Here is a 21,818-nt window from a genome sequence, read left to right on the forward strand (position 1 = left end):
CCTCAATGATATATTGTACACTTCTATGTAAGAAAACAAAAGTTTCTAGTAGTTTGTGTAGCAGTGGTGTAAAAATGCATTGCAAATTGCGTTGCGATACCAGGAAAATTATTCCCTGTGTTGAGTTAGTTTCTCACACTACTAAAGAACACCAAGAGCAAAATCGTGTGTAACAAAAGAACCACATAGCAATCGGTTACTGGGTGAAAATCCTTAAATTGGCAATATCTGTTATTTGACGATTGGGTGACCACGCGTCCGTCGTTTGTCGTGAACCTCAGGCAGCTTTACGAGAGAAGCGACGCGCCGCCTGTTAACAGTTCGTGTGCGTTGTAGCGCCATTTGTCGCGTGTGCAGTCAATTCTGTGGCAGCTCGTGTAGCTCTGAAATCATTTCAAATTCAGCTAAGTTAAGACCCTGTACGGGGGGAAAACCCGAATCAAAATGGGTGACAAGATTGATATGAGTCTTGAAGATATTATTAAATTGAACAAAACGAACCGACAAGGCAGAGGTGGCCGAGGAAGAGGAGGTGGAAATAGAGGAAGAGGTCGAGGCGGTGGAGGTGGCGGTCTTCGTGGCGGCCGCGGAGGTGGACGGGGAGCCGGCGGCGGCGGTGGACCCATGAGGAGACAAAGAGGTGGAGGCGCAGGTAGACCGTCGCCTTACGCCAGGGTGAGTAACTGGCTCAGACTCTGTTACTACATTGTCTACACGTGTTTATGAATATTTCTGTATACTTGTCTGTATATTCTGTATATTTAGCATGCCGTATATTGACTGCAGAAAGCCTTATAATTTTAGAAAAGTGTTTATTTTAAATTCAATTATAGACTCTTAATTTAACTCTGAATGTGCCTTGGCTTTTTGTGGGCTTGGCCCATGTCTCTTGCGTGTACCCTGCTGTATAGAAATGTATGACTGTTTTCTACTGTAATTTTGTGTAGAACCTAGTAAACTTACCGTAGTGTTACCATGCAGCGATAACTGTGAATAACCATTACGACCAGACGACTGTAAAATTAGGCGTATGACTCAGAAAACAATTATAAATTTACTCTCTTGCAAGTTGTATGTGTAGATGCTAGACTAGCAGGCAGAGGCATGCATGTCCAGCCCAAAAAAGTACATGTACATCTAGGCCCTAGCGCCCTAGGACTAAACAAAGGCTTGGGTATGTTGTATGTTGAATTAAGTCAATTGAGATGTGCAGTTCATAGAGTGCACAAAACCACACACACACACACACAAAGACAAGTTGGCAAACACATGCACATTTCTCAACTGACTCTTTTTTACAACTTGCCACAATCATCCATGTACGTACATGTACAGTGTACAAGGTACATTGATGTTTAGCTCCCCCAGCATTGAGTCCTTGCCTGGAATGATAAAATGTACATCACATAGAATCTAAATGTTAAAAAGGGCTAACATCAATTTCAGATTGTGAAGGCAGTGTACAGTGTATGCCGCAATCTTGTGCAAAGAGTGAATTGCTTTCAAAAGTGACGTGACAAAAGTCAACATCAATATTGATGCTTTCTGACAACCAATTTAAATAAAAGAGCAAGAACTGGAAGCCCAATTGCTATGACAACAGCATCAGGGTTCCCACGGTCATGAAACCCTGGAAAAGTCATGAAATTTTGGAAAAAATTTTTCCAGGCCTTGAAAAGTCATGGAAAATGCAGAATTTGTAGATCATATAGTACGACATGTGTTTGGGTAGATATACTCTGACACTTACAGAATCACTACTTAAAATTCTAAATTCTTGAAAAATAGTTGATTAAAAAAATCTTAATTTCTGTTCTGTGATAATTTTACTACACACTCCTCTGGGAACTGCTCTTTCTTTCCTGCTTTTGAGCCAAATCATCCCTATTTTTCAGTCAGAAAGGTTGGGAGGTCAGCAAAATGGACAGTTGTTGAAAAGAAAGAAGAAACACATACATCACCCTCTGCATGCACAAACCTTGTACATTGTACATGAAACACACACACCACACGTACTGAGCTTACAGTCCCTTGCAATTATAAACTTGTCCAACCTCATATTCACTCTATTAAAAGTCTTTTTTTTTTTTTTTTTTTAAAGAGAAGGTACCCCACATGGCAAACAGGATCCATAGAGGTACTGTACTGGTTTGAGATTTCTCATTTCATCAGTTAGGTGAAGAATGTTGAACATATAAAGGATTGTGTGTGTACAGTACACAATTCAAAAGCCCTCACAAGTTGTACATGGTGTTTGGAAATTATTCTTGTACATGTAACTTTAGAAAATCTTTGCCTCAGAAGACAGAGCATGTCAAGATTCGCTCATTTTAGATCTCTCCCACTTTAGAATAAAAAAAAATATTCGAAGGTGTCTAGTTTCTATATACAAATGATGTACCTGTCCCTGTGGTGCAATGTGATCAGTGGTTTGACAGTCTAAAAGAATGGTTGTCCAAACTGTTGTAAAGTGAGCAAATTTGCACCTTGATATCATAAAGGACAAGATCTGGTACAGTGCACTCCCGTTATAACGAACACGGTTATAACGAAATTCCGGTTACAACGAAATAAAATTTAGGGCCGCAACATTATCAACTCTATGTATTTTTATTGTTTATTCATTCGGTTATAACAAAATTTCGTTATAACGAAAGAAAATTGCCGGTCCCGAGGACTTCGTTATAACGGGAGTCCACTGTAATGTGAGCTGCATGTGCAGTAAATAGAAGCTACATAGCATTTGGCAGTTAAAGACATAATTTACCCTTTGCAGATGAAACAAATACCCAGCATTAGTGCTTCAAAATAGTTCTAAAATGTGAGTTAGGGATAGAAACAACCAATGTAAAAATTTGAATCAGTATATCAATGTTAAGTATTGTCGGGAAAAATAAAAAAATGTGAACAATAGTTAAAATAAAGCTGTTTCCAGACTAAACCATCTACAGTTATGGTTTAGTGAGAAAAATAGTGATATCTCCTTACATTTTAGGCTTTATTGCAAAAATTTTATATGGTACATGTTTTGTGATACAACTGACCTACAAAATTGTACATGTACTCGTATGCATCAAAACTGTTATTGTGATTTTTTTTTTTTTTTAAATCACTGCTCCCAAAGGTAAACAGGACCTTGAAAGAATACATGTATTAACAAAACATTAGCCTCAAGGATAATTTTATGTTGCCTTTCTCTTGCAGCCCAAGCAGCTCCCAGACCAATGGCAGCACGACATGTACGAAAGTGGCGGAGGAATCAGGCGGTCGGGTGTGGGTCTCTCATCGGGAGGGAACGCTCCAGGGAAACTTCTTGTCTCAAATCTTGATTTTGGTGTATCAGACAATGATATTCAGGTTAGTACAGTATCCTTCGTCCCTGAATAAGGTTATATAATAGCATTAGTACATGACATATAATGAATAAAAAAAGTTGTAAATATAATATATAATGTAGCATTCTGTGCAATTCCAAGTCTATCAATAGCTCTGGTTATGAAGTTTTGCCCTCAGTGCATGTAAGGTTATATAATAACATTAGTACATGACATATTCTGCATATATATATTTTTTTTTAATAGTTATACATGTAAATATCATATGTACAAAAAAATGTAACATTCTGTGCAATTCCAAGTCTATCAATAGCTCTGGTTATGAAGTTTTACCCTCAATGCATGTATATGTGATTTTTTTTTTTTTTTTATTATCATCTTTTAAGTGATAACTATGATAACCTTTCTTTTAGTTTTGTGATTTTAGATAAACATACACTTTTGTACAGTAGGGACGCTTAATAGCTGTAACTGTTAAATGTGATTTGAAAAGAAAATCCCAGCTGTAATGGCTCATCATCTTTGTCTGGTTTGTGATTTACATTGTATGTAGGAATTGTTTGCAGACTTCGGGAACCTGAAGAAGGCGGCCGTGCACTACGACAGATCAGGCAGGAGTCTGGGCACAGCAGACGTGATCTTTGAGAGGCGAGCAGACGCGCTGAAAGCTATCAAACAGTACAACCAGGTTCCTCTTGATGGTGAGATCAAAACGAAGTGCATGCAACCATTTGATCTTTAACTGTAAAAGTGGCTGTTTTTTGTGAGTTGTTGTTATGTTTTTGGTGGTTTTTAATTTATTTTTTTTTGGGGGGGGGGGCTGGGCCAGGAAAGATGAATTTTCCATGTTTTTGATTCTGTGGAATCAAGACATAAATTACTAGAACATATGGCAAGCAAAAATAAATTTGTGTGCTCTATTTTCACGCTAGTTCTGGTCGTGCGAAATGTGCAAAAATTCAGCACTGTGAAAATTTCAACTTTTTCCATAATAGACTTTTTTGTGTTCCTACAACGTGTTAAAAAAAATGTATTCATGCTGCAGGATATAAAGGGACAATAAGACTTGTTCTGAGAACAGGTACATTTGTATTCCGTGACTACTGTAGTTTGGGAACAAAAGCATAATTTCTTTAGAAATTGCTGATGTTTTTCTGGGCATACAGATTTCTTTACTTTCTTAATTGCATGGAGCAGGTAGACAAGCATAATCTGATCATTAATACCCCTAAAGAAATCTTCAGTATCTGCTCATCCCTCGGTGATAGCATATAAAAATCTCCCTTATTCAGGAATTATTTTCTCCCCATTGAGATTGCATGTAGCAAAGAAGTTTCTCCCTGATTACTCTTGAATCTTCTCGATTTTTGATGGATGAATGTTCGCAGTTCTACATGTAGTGACTACAGGTATAGATGTATATCCTGCAGTGTGTCATGTTTATGTGCACGGAGTTACAGTGGACAAGGCTTTAGCTCTTTGAGTATAAGATCATGGTTTAATCTGACCATCCATGGACAAGATGAAGGGTTGTCCCCTAGTATGTTGTTAAGACATCATATAGTACGTTGTATGTTTTATTTTTTCTTCATCAAAAGTATAAATGCATTTATAAATGCTTTTTGAATGTAAAATATTTGTTCTTTTCGTTTCTGAAATTTGATTTGGCATGTGTAGTATTTAAATGTGATTTTCGCATTTGTATTTACTGTACAGTAGGTATGTATCCATGAAGATGTTTTGCCCACTACTGTACATGCTGTTATTTTTGCAAAGGTTTAATTTTCGCGAATTTCGCGAATTACAGTTGGATCGCAAATTCAACAACACACGAAAATGTCTCCATGTGCTTTGATAAAAGAGCATTAACAAAAGCATCGGCGTCGATTTGCGAAAACAACATCTCGCGAAAATGTCTAAGACCTCGTCATTCATTAACAGCGTATACAGTATATTTCCCTCAATCGAGTAGAATTAAAGGTAATGTGGCAGTGCTGGGTAAAAAGACAATGCAATTGCCCTCTATAAGAATAAAACAAACAGAGAAGGGGTTGAAAGGAATAAATCAAGTACTCAAAGAAGACAGTAACATTCAGTTTCCTGTATTCTCATTTCTGTTCCCATTTCCCCCCTCTTTTCTACAGGACGACCAATGAACATCCAGCTGGTGGCATCAGCCAATGAGCTTGACACGAGTCCGATGCAGAATAGGCAGTAAGTCAAAAGTTTTTACCACCTTAAAACTAGCCCATGAAGAGGAAGTCAGTAATACTGTGTTTTTAAATTGAGAACATGTACACATACAAACTTATGTATAAGAGGCCTGAGGTTATATGAAATATGATTCAAGGAAAATCATGTGATAGGGCTATGCTTGTGGTTCCTAGTACATGCACAGGTGTAAATTCCCTTGTAGCACTATAAAGATTTGACAATTTCACTCCCAGCACACCTGTAATGCCCACACACCCTTTGTGAGCATCTCATTTCAGTGCTCTTTTACCTCAAAAGCAGAGGAACAATGTGCAAGTTATTCCTGTTTTCAGACTAAACTGTCAGGAGCACATTGGAAATGAGCATCACACAAGTAATTTACGGGGTGGGGGGAGCATTTCAGTGTGCCAGCAAATTGCAAAGACGTAACAATTGCATTAAAATCATGTATTCTCAAACAAGAGAAAGCAGGGAGTGTAAAGCTGGAATCACTTAATGTGAACTTGATTAGTTGTGTTCATCTTTTAGGTAGCTATCTGTGGCCGAAACTAGATCAGGACTCTTTTTTTTTTTTTTTGGCCCCATCTCATTCTCTCTCTATCTCTCTGTCAGTGTTCAAGCCTCATGAAGAAACAGTTTAGTTTCTGTTAAAAGTATTTAAAGGTACAGTGGTGCTTAATTCAGCAGTTTACAGATTGTTGAAATAGTGTCACAAGGACAGAGCCTGCCTCAAATTGAGTTCATCATTATCACAAGAAACTCTACATAACCAAATCCTCCCCAGTAAAGTTTTCAAAGAATGGTTTGGGAGATCCTTCCCAGCAGTGTAAAGGGTGTAGGAGATTAAAGAGGCTCATGCAGAATAATCTTCCAAAAACAGCATCAAAATGACCCCAACCAGGATGTACAAGTTTCTCCTTTTGTCTTGTTTCACTTGAGCAGTTTTGGAGCCATTGTTTTGCTAGAGCCATTGCCACGTGTCAAAGGGTCAAACCTATTGACCCTTTCAATGCGTCCTTAATTTTACCAGGCTGGTTTATTTGGGGGTATCTAATTCCCCATAGCCATGGTCATCATGTAAACCCTCTGGAGTGTGAATAGAATAACACAGTACCAAACAAAGACTGGTCTGATACAATAGTGATTAGGATTATCTGATCCTGTGCATTTACAGGTGTTTTCAGGAGGTCTGTGCTTTTTAGGGAAGGAGCAGCGAGTGAGGCTGTAAGGGAGATCATCTAAGAACTATTTTGACTGTCTATTTGTCTTGTTTGTATGGTGTGTTGGTACTTTATCACAGGAGTGAGAATTTTAATTGTCAAATGTTGAAGGGCTGTGACATTCATCCAACAACCTGGTTCGGATGCATAGTAAATGAAAGTTACCAATTGCCTCTGAAAATGTACAGTACAGGCGGCTACCATTACAGTGAACACAGTAATAATAAAATTTCATTACAGTGAAGTAAAATTCAGATCCCAAAGTTTTTATCATATTCTAAAATGCCAAATTCTGTTCGGTTAAAAATGAAATTTAAATGTAACAAAATGAAATTGTCAGTCCCGAGGACGTCATTATAACAGGTGTTATCTGTATTCCACAGTTTTGAGGCATGTTACTTTCAGCGTCAGTAAGTGAAGGGTTATCGAGGTGTGACTTTTTTTTTTTTAATTCCCTCCATCAAGCAGATATTCTCGGTTAGTACCAGCCTCCACCTATTGTATGTACATATCTTTGCAGAGAAAAGACATGATATTTTTGTTGCAATAGTAGTGCTCGCTGTGGAAGGCTTGTTCACATAGAAACTAATTCTAGATTCCACATTAAGGAAAGATTTTGTTTCACTTTTGAAAATTCTTTCAGGAGGAACACCCAGAGAGGTGGCGGAGGAGGAGGAGGAATGCGAGGCGGTCGCATCGGGCGCGGAGGAGGAGGAGGAGGAGGCGGTGGCTACAACCAGGGGCGACGCGGGGGAGGCCGCGGTGGAATGAGGGGTCGTGGCGGAAGGGGTCGTGGCAGGGGTAGGGGAGGTGGCAACAAGCCCGTGCCCACAGCGGCCGAACTGGATGCAGAGCTGGACGCCTATAACTCACAGGTGTGATATAAATTTGCAGCAGTCTCCTTGTGTCGTGTATTGCTAGGGGGAGGGTATTTTGACATCAAGACTTCCTTCTCCATTTCAGTTGTGCTTATATATCTCGAATTGATATTTTGGTTATAACAGGCCTGAGAAAATATGCCATAATTTGAACTCCCAGCAGATGTAGCAGTCAAGGGAAAAAAAATGCAAGGCATATCCATATATTAATTTCAACAAGTAGTAGAAAATGATTCTTGTAGTCTATGAAATCAAATGTCCTGATGTTTTTTATGCCATACATGTCACATGATATGCCACACATTAATATGCAGCATTTTGCAATGCCTGTCTGGTTTGCAATATCTCAGGGTCATTTCTTGTTGAGTCTTGCTATCCATAGTATAACCCAACCATGTTGTAATGAACTCACAAATGGCGAGATTTCATTAATATGAGAAAATAACCCCAGTCAGAATTTCGAACACTCGTGTGTATGGCAAAACTCACTTGAGATATCAAGCTTATTTTGGAAACAACCTGATTCCTTTAGTATGGGAGAATTTTAACAACATAACAGTGATTAGATCCTGCGCTTTTTCATTACAAGATTAAAAGATGGGTGGATGAATAAAGTTCCAAACACATACAACAAGTATTAACAACTAGGCGTACCTCTTGTACATATTAGACACACACACATGGATGTGACCGATTCTTTGGCAGTGATTAGTTGTGCATGTTTCCACTCTATTAGGGCTGGTACAAATCCATAGAAAGCCTGTCTATTGGAGCCAAATACGGTAGATATGTTGGATGTTGTAAATATAAGTTTGCAAATATATGTCTGCAAAATTACTGTGCAACATAGATTATTTTACACAAACTATGCTATCGAGATAGTTTTCTCACTGCAAGTGGTGCTTAATGCGTAGCAACAGTCTGTGGTCTTACATGTGTGTATTTTGCTACCAGCTTATGGACGTACATTTTAACAAGATTCTGTTACATCCTGAAGGCCTCAGGGTCTAGAGTATCCTGCTATACTATGGTTCTTCTGTACATTTACTTCAACATCTCCTACAATATGATGAAAGCTGTACTTTCCTGATATCAAGTAATACAGTTTTAATGTTCCTCTTTATCCATACCCCAACAGATTGAGAGCTAGAATATTTTTAGAATGCTGCTGCTCCATAGCAACGACCAAGGCACAGGAGAGGTTCGGATACCAGAAGATTACAAGGACAGACATTTCAACACCTTTACCAAGCAGTCGAAGCCAAGGCACAGGAGGAAACCACCTGTTCTCACAACACCAGTCTTCAGCTTTATTTACATCACAACTTCTTTCTTGCTTTCTTTCCTCTCACTCTCTTTGTGCAAAAGTTTTGCTTAATGTGACATTTGTCAGTGTGTGGTATATATGAACCTATAGTATATGTTCTCATTTCCAAGACATCATTTTCATAACAAAGAAATTTGATGGAATATATACTTCCTTTTCAGTCTAGCTCTCACCATTTAAGTTTCCTGAAAATATCAGAGGCATTATTCTCTTTTTTTTTTTCCAACTATTCTTGTGTCGAGACCTACAGTACTGTGAGCACATGATAATCAGCCCAATTTTACAGTGAAAGGAGTGGATGACAGTGAAAGTCCTCTTTAGGTTAGCGATCATCTATTTGTGTCAATGAGAAAGATTAATTGTACCATTGGCCACATAACAAAAGCCACTAGATTCGGGATGGACTTTCATACTCTTTGCTCACCAACCGCCGTTGGAACGATAAATTGCCGTGTTCTAATATCTCAGAAGTGTGCATGCCCTGCATCATTCTAGCTTTGCTTCCCAATATCCTAACCTTTGCTGCAGAGCAGGGATTTGTCGTAATAAGTTGGCACTTGTCTTGATGTAGTGAATCGGACCTTTCTATCGTATCCCTTTCTTTTCTTTTGTTGTTATGTCATCCTATTGTTGGAATATTCATCTGTTGTATTTTCTGGTTTGTACAACTGTGTCACTGAAATGGATTCCTGTGTTTTTATTTTTCAATCACGTTCAAATCTGCGGCAGAAGACACCAATTTATTTAAGTGTTATATCTCCCATATCACATGCCCTGATGAAATAATGTAAGAATACTTGTCAAATTGGAGGAAACACACTGCAAAAAATTGAATATTTCATTTTCAGTGTTAACCCTAACTAGGCCGGGCTATTTAGGAAGATCATAGAGCCGGGGGGGGGCCTCCCAGGCCCCCCCTCCAGATCTCGGCCGTCGACTGCGCGATCGCGACGAAAATTGGCACACACATTGCCTATGATGTAATCTAAAGTACCATGAAGTTAAATTTAAAAAAGAAATTATCATTTATGCTAAATTATGCTAATTTATGCGTGATGATGCATGAAATCAGACAATTTGGTATAAATCACTAAATTAAGCTCAAAATGGGCACATTTTTTGTGTAAATATTCTTTTTAGTGTCCTGAGCAAATATAAGAAAAAAAAATTGTGCCATCAGAAAAAATTTCTAAAGTATTTTATTGTTTTTTGAATTTCTTATGTATTTCTTTGTTTTTTCGACTTTATGTTTTTCATTGTTTTTTCGATGAAACTTGTTTGCGACATTGTTCCAAACAAGAAAATATATTAATAATTGATTTTAATCAATAAAACCCCCAAATAATCATGCTTTTGTGAAATTTGCCTGTAAGCACAGTTTGCATTGAAATTGTACACAAATTCACGTTTTTGAGCAATTTTTGGTCTGACATGCACATACATATTTATGCACAACTTCGAAACCGCACGCACGGGCATCGCAAATTTGGTGTCAAAAGATGCGGGAGACTTGAAAGAAAAAAGTCATGAAACGTCGCGGCGATAGCTTTTCGCGTTAGTGATACATCGCGCGGAACGTCGAGGGGGGGGCCTCGGAGGCCCCCCCCCCCCGGCCTAGTTAGGGTTAAAGGGACTGTACAGTACTGGTTTAGCAATGTTTAGGTGGGGATTCACGTTTTGAACATTCTTAAGTGAGATAATGAGAAACCTCTTATGAAATATGAAAGAGCACGTCATTTTAAGAAGGATTCAATGTTTATTTGATGAAAATTGGTTTTCGAATGGCTGAGATATCCCAAAAAAAGTGCTAATAATAAAAGGCGACATGCCACAACTTTATTAGGATCTCTTTGTTTCACCTTGTTTTTGGATATCTCAGCCATTTCAAAACCGATTTTCATCGAATAAACTTTTGATACCCCTTAGAACTGCATGCTCTTTGGCATCTCATAGAGTGGTTTCTAAATATCTCGCAAAATGTTAAAAGCTAAATCCTCACCTCGACCAGAACTGTACACACCCTTTAACTTGCATTCCTTGAAGTGTCTTCTGGAAATGCCATTTCCCCCAGTTTCTTTTTTTTTTTTCAATTTCTGAATTCCAAGATCAGATAGTTTGTGATACAGTGTATTTGAACAGGTACTCTTCTTCTATGGTCCCTAGTGCTTCGTATGAGATATTTTTAAAGGATTCAGGCCATCAAGCCAACAAGGACCCCTGTGAATGTTGTAGTGTGTATGAATGGTGTGGCCTGAAGTACAGATTGGTGTGTAAAGAGATTGGTAGATGCCCTAGGCGAACATGTGAAGATAAACAAAATGACGGTTGAACTGTGATGGTCAAATCACAGTTGTGATGGTCAGGCTGGTGGAGAAAAAAACTGTCCTGCTGGAGAAAACTGTCCTGGAGAGGGTAAAAACTGTCCTGTGCCAGTTGCCGAAGGGAGTAGCATTTGTTGTATATACAGTCTGTTGTTTGTTTGTACAGTGTAATGTCGATTTTAAGCAATGTCACAAGACCGCGGGGTAGAACGTCTTGTTGGCTTTTAAGTCATTTCTTACAGGTTTTCTACTATGTTTGATGGGTGACGAAAGCCTGTAGTGAGACAGATTACGGCAAAGAATAACCAAACAGTGACTGAAAGTGGCATTTATGCGTGTGTATGGGGGAGAGATTATTACATATGAAAGCCAACGCACATGTGACCCGTGGTGTAGTTCGTAGCATTGATTTTTGGAGAGCTTTCGACCTCACAAAACCAAACCTACCCTGAAGTTTGTTTCTTACAAGGGATCTGATCATATTTTTGTCGTATATTGTTTTAGATATGTTCTTTTTTTTTTCTTTATGCTTATTCAGGATGTAGACCAGTAATGTAATCATTATTTGAAACAGGGGCAGGTTTCATGCTTTCAGAATGAAGATGACTTTGTCACACGGGTTGCCCATTTAGCTCCTTAAACCTTTAGTGTTTGTACAGCAGTTTGTTTGTTTTGTTTTTTTCTCTCTCTTTTTTATTAAAGTAACTTATGTCGCACTCCATGCAAACACTACCCTTTTGTGAGATTTTTAGTAAATTGATGAACCGCAAAATAGTTCCATGTGTCCGAGATCTGTGTGATTTTTATATTTTGTACAGAGGAGGTGCGTTATGAGGACAGCCACCTGATGTGATGTTGATATTTGTTGTACACGTATTTTGCTGTGCATTGATAGTGTTTGGCAAGGGTAGGGTAAAAATCAAAAAAAAAAAAAAAAATGCTCTTTCATTTTTATGCACCCTGTCGAACATTAAAGGGACTGTACAGTACTGGTTGAGGTGGGGATTCTTGTTTTGATAATTCCTAAGTGAGATAATGAGAAACCTCTTATGAAATATGAAAGAACATGTAATTTTGAGAAGGATTCAACGTTTATTTGATGAAAATTGGTTTTCAAATGGCTGAGATATCAAAAAAAAGTGATTATAATAAAAGGCGACAGGCCACAACTTTATTAGGATCTCTTTGTTTCACCTTGTTTTTGGATATCTCAGCCATTTCAAAACCGATTTTCATCAAATAAACTTTTGATACCCCTTAGAATTGTATGCTCTTTGCCATCTCATAGAGTGGTTTCTGAATATCTTGCAAAACGTTAACAGCTAAATCCTCGCCTCGACCAGAACTGTACACACCCTTTAACAACATTTTGTGTGTGTGTGTGTGTGTGTGTGTGTGTGTTGCAAAATTTTGAATGCCTCCTGATTGCCAAAAAACTGTTTCTTGGATAGACCACAGACTCCAGAAATTTATAGTTCTTGATTGGCTCTCAAATTGGCATTGAAAAAAAAAAGTCCAATTGTATTCAGGTTTTATGTATGTTGTACCCCCTTTTCCGATGAGTTCCATATACTGTAATGTTTCTCCAGCACAGTACAGTGTGTAAGACATGGAAAGAAATCATGAGCAGCAATTTATAGAGAACATTATGATTACGGGGGGGAGGGGGGGGGGGGGGCAGAAAAGCCAACAAAAATGCAGTAGCATGAAACAGTGACAATACATGTACATCAGGGAGACTTGCTGATCATGTCAAAACACAGGGATGATATAGCCACGTGGCAATGGTAGGTACACTGTGTTGGTACGGAGCGGAGTGCGTGTGTCCTATTGCAATTATCGTGTGCGTGTAGCATGTGTGGCATGCCCCCGGTTATTGATTGCACTGCCGAGTGAGGTAGGCATCTGATTGCTTCCTTCTGCTATGGTTGATTTGACCAATATAAGAACTGGGATTGATGTGTAAGGCACACTTACACACACCAGGGAGAACAAAAATTAGAATCAAAAACAAAATGAATACAATGTAGCAGTTAAACCGGCAATTTATATTTTAACGCACTGCACAAACACTTTTTCTTCCTTTTTTTTTTTGTTGTTGATATAGTACACCGTCATGTATGTATTTTCCACATTCAAACATGAAAAATAACATTCCGTCTACTCGTTTCTGACATATTTGGTGTTATGTCGTACATACAAATTTAATATCATTCAGTAGGAATAAGAATCAAATACATGTATGGATATTTGACACTTGTCATTCCAGTCATCAAAAGTTAATGATGGCAAAAAAAAAAAAAAAAGAAGACACGCCCTACTCCCCCCCCCCCCCGTAGCTCTTCACAGCTGCCTCCCAATACCCTGTAATCACCCCAATCACCTCATCCCAAGCTTTTTGTACACAAACACCTGACACACGCACACACACTACGAATGCATGGAATTACACTACACACACACACATACACACACACACACACACACACACACACACACACACACACAAAAGCCACATACACACACACACACACACACCCACACACGTACTCGCATACACACACCCACACGCAAATGCATTTTTACTACGCCAAATTGGTATACTTAATATACGTGTATGCTCATGCATTGGCCTCCGATCAAACATATGAACATAGGTTCGTCGAACTTGTCGAACAGGGGAGTGCAAGAGAAAATATATAGGGAAAAAGAGTAGGAAAGAATGTGAGATCGAAGAAAAAGGCGGCAAGAGAGAAAAAGAGAGATCGATAAAAAGGGAGAAAGAGAGAGAGAAAAAAAAAGAAGAAAAGAGAGGGAGAGACAACTCCGCTCTATGGACGGAATACGAGCAGAATACCACAACCTTAAACTGCTAAAGCAGGTAATACATGCCGAATGAGTAAATGCAGCAGTATTGGTATATAGTACAATACACATAGGCCTACTTTAAGCAAAGTTTGAGGAAAATCGGATAATCAGTGGTATTGTTTGTTTCGTTGGTTGGTGTTTGTTTGTTTGCTTGCTTGTTTGTTATTTGGAGGGCGGGTGGGGGAACAACACAAAATGTCAATGACGAACTTACGTAGGCCAGTTGAATTCCCTTGGTGATGAGAAGATAAAAAGGCTGTTTGGCCACATAATATACGTGTACGTAGTAAGTAGGTCTGTTGGCAGAGTGCCATAATCTAAATAAAGAAATAAAAAAGGAGACAAACTACAGCGTAAGTATGGACGCCCGAGATTGCCATGGAAACCCAATAGTTTTTTAGTTTGCCTCTAGAGTTGTTGTTTTTGACAATGCATTACAGCAGAGAGTCGATTTAAGCTCTAGTTGAGATAGGACAATTTGTGCCATGCCCAGGCTGTTTGATTCTACTCGAGAAGCTTCCGGGAACCGTCACGTGTGATTTATTTAAGACGACTAGAAAGGGACAGCTTGTTTGGCACAAGGGAACGAGAAATAGAGAAAGCAGACGAGGATTTGTGTGTGACCGAAAGCCATGGTTACACAAGCAGAGACTCCAACCCCAAGCAACTTCTGATCTGGAGATTCTCCCGCCTGAAACCCCTAGCAAACGGGAGACTCCAAGTTTATGTGTGCCAAGTGTGAAGTTCCTAGGGTTATAGATGCTCTCTGGTGCTATCTTAGGCTTATTTTTGCAATATACGATAGCAATAAGTAAGAAATCCTTTACAACGGGAGACATTGAGCCAGGGCGGGAGAAATTAAATCTCAAACGGGAGAACGGGAGATTTTGCAAAAATGGGTTTTCGGCGGGAGATCTCCCGTCGAAAACGGGAGAGTTGGAGTCTCTGCACAAGTCATGAAGAATTTATCCGAGCCTGGTCGAACAAGAGTTAGATTGAAGCTACAAAACGGTGCACAGCTTTTTCTCTTTCTCTCTTTTATTTTGTAAACGTCAATTTTTTTTTTCTCTCTTCAATGATCTGACATTCTTATACTCCTCTTTGGGGAATTGCTGATCAAAAACTCACAAAGCAATTTACTGGGCGCTGTGGAACCAATTGAAACACATGCTATACGAATAGACAATGTATTCACTTACAGGTGTCACAACCTTGTAAAGAGCTATATCAATTCTTGAATCGCGTTGTTACGCTAACGAAAATAAACAGACCAGTCGAGAGAAAGAGCAGGTAATAAATTATTCCCAATGGTTATAGCGCATGGAGCACATTACTTGTGCGGTCTCCATGACCCTGCTCGGACAGTGTCTCAACGGAAACAACGCACCATGATATACTTACTGACACTTTTTCAGTCATTTTAGTAGGGCAAATATGTGAAAAAGATGCTCACATCCGGCGGAAAGTATGAAATTTTGCATAGAGGATTATTTTGGGGCGCTGATTTCAAAAATTGCCGGATCCAAGCGTTTGTCACACACATCACATTATTCCTTATTTTAACCCAGCATGTTAAAATACAGGTCATTTAGAATCCAAGATGTAGGGATCTTCTAATATCTTGTGACGGCGGCCATATTAGAATTCAAAATGGCGGCCGACCCAGTGGTCAGATCTCTTGGATCCGACAATTTCTTAAATCGGCACCCGAAATACCCCAATGTGCAAAAGTTCACACTCTCCACCGGATGTGAGCATCTCGACCAATCTTTGCTACATTATCATTATCATGTCGTTTTTGTAATCTTCGTTTCGCTTATTTATTTTCATTATCATGTGTGAACCCAGATGTTCTTCACCTTCAATCTAAAATACAGTATAAGAAATGTTCCCTTGGACACCTTATATATTAAATTTGAATCCTCCTATTGTGACCTGGCTTGTCTTTAATGGGAATTTCAATATTCGCAATGAGCTGGCGACAGGTTGGGGCGTAGTTGAATGACGATTGCCGAAAATGCATGCGCATTCCTGATTCAGTGAATTAGAATGCGCAAATGCGAAATCGGTTGCTGCATTACTTATATTAATTGAACAATGAAAAACGATTTCGAATGACGATATTTCGATGAATGAGCGTATTTGACAAAACTGAATGCTTCTAATATGAAATTGAACATTACTTTGTTAAATGAGAATCTAATGAAATTGGCGGGGGAAAACTACAATATTGATTCACGCGCGGCGTAGACAATTATACTTGCATAAAAAAGAACTATACATTAGAAATATGGATATGGACGAAAGGCGTAGAAGATTGCTTTGTTAGTTCACGTCTGATATATCTGAAGAGAAATTGCTTTCCGTGTGTAGACGACCGCCATCACATTAACATCATGTGGAAATTTGCGCGATATAAACGCATGACAGTAACTTAATAAGTTGTCTGTAACATATGGCCGTTGGCGCGCATGCCGTACCCAAACCATTCTTTGTCAGCTCTTTCGTATGTTAAAGGGATAGTACAGTATTGGTGGAGATGAGAATTGGGCTTTTAACTTTTTGCGAGATACCAAGAAAACACTTATGAAAAACAGAGCATACCATTTTAAGAAGAATTCAAAGTTTATTTGATGAAAATCGGGTTTGGAATAACTAAAACATCCAAAAACAAAGTAAAACAAAGTGATCATAATAAAGTGTGGATCCCACACTTTATTAGAGTCGCTCTGTTTTGTATATCTCAGCCATTTCAAAACCAATTTTCATCAAATAAACTTGAATTCCTTATGGAATTACATGATCTTTGATATTTGATGAGAGGTTTTTCATTATCTCACCAAAAAAAAAAAAAAAATGTATGGAACTTGAAATTAGGTCTCAACCAAAACTATACATTCCCTTTAATAGCATTACGGATAGAACAGCCTTGGGAATGAGCTGAGCGAAATTAGTGGAGCTACATTGTGCAAAGCATTTACAAGCATCAATTATTATGTTGTTGCACACGACATGCACGAGTACTCAACTGTTCAGCCATGTGGACAATATTAAATAACCTTGCCATTGTGCTCAAACGCAGAAAAAAAAGCAATCACAAGCGGATATGAAAAATGCACAATATGCATCTTCGATGATGGCATAATATGCAACAAAGTTTGGTGTCAAACGGTTGTCATGGTAACCAATTAGCATCAATCTTTTGTTACTAATACATGCATGCGGCTCATCGTTGTGTTTACACATACCAACATATTTTGTTACATCGCCTCCACGAAATACTGTTGTAAAAAATCATGATCTATTTGAAATTACTTTTTTTCCCCATATAGACTTGCACATGGACCTTTAGCGATTGGTAAAACGTTAGACGTTCATAGCGACATCAAAAATACATGTACCCGACTGCAAAATGTCGGGTCGTGCATTACGGAAAGAAAAGTACATTCAAATGAAATACACAATCAAATCATCGACAGGGTGGATGACTGAGGGGATTTGATCCATGACTATCAAAGTTCATCAAAATGAATCAAAATGGTACAATGACGAAGAGATATAGAAACGGAACGTTGTATAGGACCTTGTCGTTTCATTTCGTTTAATTCTTAACAAAAATACATTGAAATATACACGCACAGAACATAAGCTAACAAAAAAAAAATATACAATAATATATTCTATAGACACTTCAAAATATATGTACAATCACACGACAAAAAAATGTTGCAAATTGAAGAAAAAACACTAAATGACGTTGAAAATGGAGACGAAGCAAAAAAAAACAACAACAACAACAAACAAACAAACCACAATTATTAATAAGGTATATAAAAATGTTGGCTATAGGGAAGCATGATCATGATTATAGGGACAATAAAATTAACATCGGGCATCGACAACAAGAACCAAAAACCCCAACTAATTAAGCCCTAACAATACAAGGTCTTTGCTGATAGGCAGCAGCCAATTCTTGCCTTCATTAACAACAAGGGGGAAAATAATGTTGCAGAGAGTCTCACGAGGTTGATTTTAGCCATCATTTCCAAGGAGAAAATGAAATTATAGTCAATTTATGGAATCAATAATTAAACAAAGTCATTCATTCTCTCATTCATTCATTCATTCATTCATTCATTCCCTCCTTCATCCATTTATACATTCGTTCGTTCATCTTCATTTCCAAACAATATAAAGGTATATTACAAATAACGAAATAATGGTATATTCCATGTATACTAATATGATAGCATATATAATAATCACATATTATAATTAAAAAAAAAAGATCTTATTCCAGAAAAGACTGGAAATAAAAATCGAGGGACTACTGAGAAGCAAAACTCTATGATGCAGTTAGCCATCCCCGTATTTATAGTACATTAACTACTATACGATACATTATGCAAAACTTACAAAATAAGTAAAAATAAAGCAACCTCCCCAGCGCAAAAATACATTTATTATTGTATCACAGGCAACATGATGCACGCACACGCACACACACACACACACACACACACATACACAATAGTGCAGAATGTTTAAAAGGAGAGCAACAACAAAAGAAAGAAAAAGAGGGAAATGAAGAAAGACAATTGTGCGGCCAACAGGCAAACAACAGTATACCGTAGATCTATACGCACACCCATTATCGTCTATGTATTGAATCCTTATCCCTCACATGTTTACGACATTGTTATTCTATTTATCTCTCTCTCTTCATTCCAAAAGATTTAAATCGAAAATAAAGGATAAAAGAAAATAAAGCAACAGGAAACGGAGCAGAGATCGTAATTTGTGACTGCTTCAGAAGGGGAAGGTCGCAAAAGCTCTCCGTAGTTTAAACGGCGTTAAAGGTCTTATAACATCCCTGTTGCAAACGTCACTAAATTTTGCATGGTTCAAGAATGATTTCTCCTACCATCATAAAAATTATGTGAAATCTTACCGTAATACATCTCAGAGTTTGAAAAAAAAAACACCAACAACAACAACAACGCATAGAAATGAAAAAATAACCTCATATCACTACCAATATGTGATCCCCTCTATTGTCGAGAGTAACGAATGGATATTTTTTTTTTTCCCCGGGGTCCAAATAAATTCACTGGAAATCTGTGTAGTCCTTTTGTATTACCCCTCCATCATAAAGAAGTTTACGGTATTACTCTGAAAAAAAAAGGTCTGAATCACGTACATCTGCAATATGCCAGCTTATGAAAGGAATCTGATTTTCAGCGTTGCAAGAAGGGACATGCAAACTTTAACTTAGATAGCATTAAGAGCAGATCGAATTTGCTGATGTCACAATAGCCATGTTTTCTCCCACGTGAGCTTCCTTTCTCCTGACGTCATTATCACCATGTCGCGCGGTAATGTGACGCTTTAAGTGTGCAGAGGTGTCTCCATTAGTCGATGTTACTTGGAAACAGCTAGTGCTGGACCGCTTTCAAGTGATTCATCCGTAAGTAAGCCGTGGAATTTGCCAATCTGAGGCTTGTGAGCTCATTTTGCTGCAATTTGCCGATGCGTATATAATTGAAATGGCTTGCTACCATGATCAGCACCATAATATCAGCAGAGGAGAGGATAAAACCAGCAACATTTTCTGAAATGAAGGTAATACACTTGCGAAAATCAAAAACAAGAAATAAAATAGACAAACGCGCAAACAAAATCCAGGTTGCGGCTAACGATGTCTTATGTAGTCGTCGCGTAGGTCAACGCCTTTTGTAAAGCAATGGAACGTTATTTATGTCTCTCCCCGCCCCCCCCCCCCCCCCATAAAGAAATCAAAGCATCGACATCTGCCAGGATTTGTCGAATGAAATGTTTGAAGTCGTACAAACCTTTAGAAAGTGAGTTTGGGCTGTTGATTAATCAATAAGTTAGAAAAAAAAAACCTTTCTTGAATCATATTAACTGACGTTCATGACGTCACTGCAAGCAATATCACGATTTCAACCCTCAATGCCATAGCCACGTGATTGTATTATGGCCAATCACCGATTGGTATTGACGCAGACCACGTAATATCATCTTATATTCGATTTTGATAAGACTTCGTCAATTCTCCTTGTTTTACTTTACTTTATGGTTTGTTTTTCAGAGTCAGGTTGACCATGGAGTGAAAATAGTATCTTAATGGGCAAAGAAGGAGTATTAGTTTGCAGATCACGTGAAATTTTCCAATAGATGCCTCCTTTAAAAGGGGGACGAGAATCATCGGCGGGTAGGAATTCAGAAGTGAAACCTCCGATCTGCCCATCAGATAAAATGAGACCTTCATTTGAGAAATTCCAAAGGGATGATGGAAGTGTCGTATGAACTTCGTCGAGGACGATGGAAGCACTGATAAAACAACAAACAAACTATCAAGTATTCGGCGCAATAAGAACAACAACCAAAAAAAAAAAAAAAAAAAAAACCAAAACAAAACAAAAACACTCTGGCTGCAGTCAAGGCCAATGCTGTTGTTCTATATACAAAATACTAGACGGTCATCCTATCCCAATGACATAGATGAGAGGATTGGAAATACTTCAGGGTACAGAAATTAGGTTGAAGAGCGTGGTAAGAGCAGGGGCGGATCCAGGAATCCCGTAAAGGGGAGGGGCGCAAACAATATTTCTGGTGCTACTTACGGGTTTCTTCTCATTTTTTTCTTTTCATTTCTTTTGTTTTAACGACAAATAAAGAGGGGCGCGCGCCCGGTGCGCCCCCTCTGGATCCGCCACTTAAGAGAGTGTTGATTCATGCCTATGCACATGCAGTACTAAAGCGTAGGGCTAAGTACGACTTCGAGATTAACTTTCTTTTTTTTTTTCAAACACGTTCCTTCAATCTGACATTTTAATACAGCGCATAAGACACAATAAGTTGCATTATTTCAATAAATTTCTGGGCATATACTATATATATAGCAATGTGTTCAGTGATTTCAAATAAAGAATCTCTATTAAGTTCTCGACGAAGATAGGAATGATCATAAAATTGAGATGTGAAGTAACTATAGACTACTGGGTTTTTTTTTTTCTTCTGGTGAAAAGCAAAAGATTTGAAGACTTTACTTTCCAGTAGCAAAGAAGCAGACGCGACTTCTACTCAAGTGCCTTTAAACAGGAACCCGTTTCACACACAAAAAAAGAGAATCGGGATTATTGTATAAAGTGCGGTGCATACGGTTACTATGGCAGCAGCCAGGAAAGAGTGAACCACCTGTATTACGTTATCCGCAACATCAATGGCTGACAGTCGAGTGCTTGATTACTTCATTTGAGTGATACAGTATTGATATGGCAGATTGCTCGGCCCGTATACAGACAGATGGTGGAAAACGTAATCATATCAATATCAGTACTGAATAGAACCTCAATTAAGTGATTTGTTGTATAGTTTCGATTTGACAACATGTCCGTTTCAGCTCAACATAATCATAATCACGTTCATCTTTGAAACATTTGAGAATCCAAAATCTATGACATGCACGAAAGAAGTGAAGAAGTTCTGTTCATATAGTCCGCAGTGTGCAGAATCATCACGAAGACAACTGTTTTTTTTAATACATAAATATTTCATATGAAAATGAACAATACATCACCCCCAAACTGATGAACAAACACAGGGTCCTCTTCTACGTAGTCCCATACTGA

General features: G+C 38.3%; 1 protein-coding gene across 1 annotated transcript; it reads left to right on the forward strand.

The window, feature by feature from the left end:
• Nucleotides 1-352: 352 nt before the first annotated feature.
• Nucleotides 353-12,069, forward strand: LOC140231498 (THO complex subunit 4-A-like). Its single transcript, XM_072311631.1, has 6 exons — nt 353-675; nt 3,205-3,357; nt 3,889-4,036; nt 5,480-5,549; nt 7,413-7,644; nt 8,786-12,069. The coding sequence occupies exons 1-6, from the start codon at nt 445-447 to the stop codon at nt 8,795-8,797; spliced, it is 846 nt and encodes a 281-aa protein (XP_072167732.1). The 5' UTR covers nt 353-444; the 3' UTR covers nt 8,798-12,069.
• Nucleotides 12,070-21,818: the final 9,749 nt, after the last annotated feature.

The sequence above is a fragment of the Diadema setosum genome, chromosome 8 (genome assembly GCF_964275005.1).
Source record: "Diadema setosum chromosome 8, eeDiaSeto1, whole genome shotgun sequence".
Lineage (NCBI taxonomy): Eukaryota > Metazoa > Echinodermata > Echinoidea > Diadematoida > Diadematidae > Diadema > Diadema setosum.